This window comes from Theobroma umbraticum, unplaced genomic scaffold, assembly GCF_002168275.2.
Source record: "Theobroma umbraticum cultivar Fairchild unplaced genomic scaffold, ASM216827v3 scaffold_130.0, whole genome shotgun sequence".
Taxonomy (NCBI): Eukaryota; Viridiplantae; Streptophyta; class Magnoliopsida; order Malvales; family Malvaceae; genus Theobroma; species Theobroma umbraticum.
Genome location: NW_018397264.1, coordinates 3,275,856 through 3,279,291, shown reverse-complemented (window position 1 = coordinate 3,279,291; position 3,436 = coordinate 3,275,856). Strand labels below are relative to the sequence as shown.

General features: G+C 36.9%; 1 protein-coding gene and 1 pseudogene across 1 annotated transcript; one reads left to right on the top strand and one right to left on the bottom strand.

The window, feature by feature from the left end:
- Positions 1–6: 6 nt before the first annotated feature.
- On the bottom strand, positions 7–1,598 carry LOC149526858 (uncharacterized; annotated as a pseudogene).
- On the top strand, positions 1,347–2,606 carry LOC110421411 (F-box protein CPR1-like). The gene has a single exon (XM_021435010.2). The coding sequence runs from the start codon at positions 1,347–1,349 to the stop codon at positions 2,604–2,606; it is 1,260 nt and encodes a 419-aa protein (XP_021290685.1).
- The last annotated feature ends 830 nt before the right edge of the window (positions 2,607–3,436 follow it).

The window sequence follows — 3,436 nt, the reverse complement described above, 5'->3', positions numbered from 1 at the left end:
TCAGCTCATCAAAGAATTTTCTCAATCCAATAAAAGAACTCCCCAAAAAGAATTGAAATGCCAATGTAACTGAAAAACTGGGCGGAAATTTCATGAAGAAGAAGAGCAAGTCTCGTATGCGCCTTTGACTTTCAACAACTGCCTTCTCTTGAAAAACAGGAACCCAACAACACCAACCTGCAAGATGATAACGATTCCAGTGAACAAAAGCCCAATTTTTTTTCCTTGTGATCACGTAAATGTGGTGGAGGAGGAGGTGGAGGAGGTTGTGGCTGCTCCCTATGGGAATTGGTTGTATCCTTTTTATTAATTGGAGGCGGCTGTGCACTAAAAGGCGCTCCTGGGAGGGAAGGCGCTCCTGGGCGGGAAGGCGTTCCTGGGCGAGAAGGCGCTGCAGGGCCAGAAGGCGCTCCCGGGCGAGAAGGCGATCCCGGGCGAGAAGGTGCTGCCGGAGGCCGCGATGGTGAATAGGCTGGTGTTCGCGATGGAGGAGGATGAGAAAATGGAGATCGAGATGGTGGAGGTGGTGGCCTTCTATTAGATGATTGTGGCTCAACAGGATCAGTGAAGATTGTAAACAAAAGGCATAAACTTAAAAGCATCAATCTTGATAAAGGCGGTTCCATAAAAACCAACGCTACGCAAATCCAAAACCTTTTTTGGGTTTAAAATAAAGGATTTTGCTGCATTCTTTATTTTGGATATGACCCAAAATTCTTGCTTTTGGATATGACCCAAAATTCTTGCTTTTTTTCTTCTTCAGCTTTCGAATTCTGAGAACTTTGGACTAGGCTTTCAACATTTGGCAGGATTATTGCATCGATCGTGGTTTCTTCTTCTTTTGAGAAATCAAGCAAATGGGTGAAACCGGTTTCTTCCAAATTCTTGACTTGTTTCAACTTCAGCTTCCCCCAATTCAAAATCTAGGGTTCTTAAAACATTTGGTACCAAAATTTTAGGGTTTGGCCTAAAACGGATAGCTCTTTTTTAAATCAGGGTATAAGTGATTCCTACCCTTTTTTGAAGGATCTAGATTAGGCCGCGTCCGCGCTTCCAGTAGGTGACGGTGACGGCTGTTTCCTTGCGGGCGAAGCATTGAAGGGACTCGATTGGAGCCGCCAGGGTTACTTTTGTGTTGAAGAAAAAGTTGAGTTGGACTGGAAGTATTTACTTTTGAGTTGAAGAAAAAGTTGAGTTGGATTCGAAGTATTTAACGAGTTTTGCGCGAAGAAGGAAGACCTGTTACATTCTTCCTAGGCTTCTACCAGGCCAACCTTTAAATATATAAATATTTGCAACGTCAATAAATAATATCCTTAATCACCCAAAACCCTAAAAAAAAGCAAATGAAACCTCAATCCAAAGGATTGGTAAGTTTGCTACTGCAGCCTGATCAGAAGCAGACAACGGCAAGTTTGCAACTGCAGCCTGCTCCTGATCAGAAACAGACAATGGCTCCAACGATGAAGAAGCGGAAGAGAAGGGCACGAATTCATGATGATCTAATCATTGGGATATTGGCCAGACTTCCACTAAAATTTATAGTGCGTTTTCGACGTCTCTCCAAATACTGGAACGCTTTACTTACAAGCCCAAGCTTTATCAGGACACACCTCAATTATGTTAAAGAAAGCGAATCCAATAGTATGCATCGGCTTATCCTCTCTTCTACTTATACTCTTCAATCGATGAGGTATGGAGTATGTGAGTCGTGCAAGCTTAATTTTCCCCGGATATATCCAAAGAGGAGACGTTTTCTTTTTGAAATTTTAGGTTCTTGCAACGGCTTGTTATGTCTAGTTGTGTCAAGAAAAACTCTTATTTTGTGGAATCCAAGTATAAGAGAGTTTAAGAAATTACCTCTCTCTTGTCCTCTGAGTAACAATAAGATTAATAAGACCGACACCTTCGGATTCGGTTATGATTATTCTACTGATGATTATAAACTCATAAGATTTGTTCATGTTATAGATGGGATAGAATCATCGTATATCTATTCACTAAAATCTAATACATGGAAAAGAATCCAAGGCTTTTCTGTTTCTATAAAATTTTTTGAAGATTTAATTTCAGGGACTTTTGTTAATGGAGTCCTTTATTGGAATATTATATATCCGGGTAAAATAATTCCTTGGATTCTTAGATTTAATCTAACATCTGAGAAGTTTGAGACTTTATCACCGCCTAATGATGTAAATAAGGGACATGATTTTGCATTGCGGGAGATTGGAGGATGCTTAACTTTGGCTCAAAATCTTGAGGGGCGTAGCATAGAGATGTGGAAACTAGAGAAGGATAACACGAAACAGGGTTGGACAAAGTTCATGACAATTATGAATCTGCAAACATTGCCATATCCACATGATTTGGTGCCAATATGCTTTATGAAAAATGGTGAAGTCCTCATTACCTATGGTAAAAATGTGGCATTCCTTGCAATAGGTAGAGAGAGAAGCAGATTTGAATTGTATGATCCGAGGACAAGCACATTCAGAAGACTACAAGTTTGTGGTATAAGTCGATGGTCTCAAGCAATACCATATACGAAGAGTTTGGTTTCACCAAAACTCTTGATGGCTTGTGATGGCATGAGAGTAGGCAAATGATGAAGTTTGATGTTGCAGTAGTTGAAGATGAAGGCGTTTGCTTGCCTGTCTTCTTACCAACTTCTTTTGGTTTGCTCTTTCTTTAGATTAAAATTTTTTATCTTTTGATTATTTATTTTATTTTATTTTTTACTATTTTTCCCTCTTTCTTTCGTTTATTTTTTCCCTTTTCTTCTTTCTTTTTTCCTTTATTTTTTCTTTTCCTTTTCCTTGTTCATAATGTAAATGAATATTACACAAACGACACATATGATTGATCCACTTTATCCTAAAATCTTTCTCTTTAAAATCTCTTGTTGAAGCACACCCTTAAGGTGATCTATTGAGAGTATAAAAACTTTAGTTTTACCAAAAACAAAAATTATATAGTAAAAATCAATTAAATCAATATATATAAGAGCATAAAAGTAAATATGTACTTTTTATAATGATAGAACTTGTGGTATTATTGTTGGTTTCTCAAGGAGAATTGAATAGACATAGAAATTAAAGCTCAACTTGTAAACAAAATAAAAAAAAAATTGTTTAGAAATCGAAAAAGCTGCAAATCAAAACATTTTTTTTTTCATACGTTAAGAATCAAGTACACAAATTCCAATTAACATAGACATGAAACCAATGTCAATTAAGGTTGAGGCCAATGTCAATATCCCCTCAAATAATGCACTATATGAAATTTGACAATAATAGGGTGAGAAGAATTTCTTTTACGAGAGTTCCATTCACAAGTCAAAATTATATAGTATATGCAATTAAATAATTTTCAATGAAGATGATATCATTATTAAATTCAATATAAGAAACAAATTAACGTAATTGAATGTAAATTA

Bases quoted from the DNA above. Each gene is read 5' to 3' on its own strand.
- LOC110421411 (XM_021435010.2), top strand. From the start codon at position 1,347: ATGAAACCTCAATCCAAAGGATTGGTAAGTTTGCTACTGCAGCCTGAT.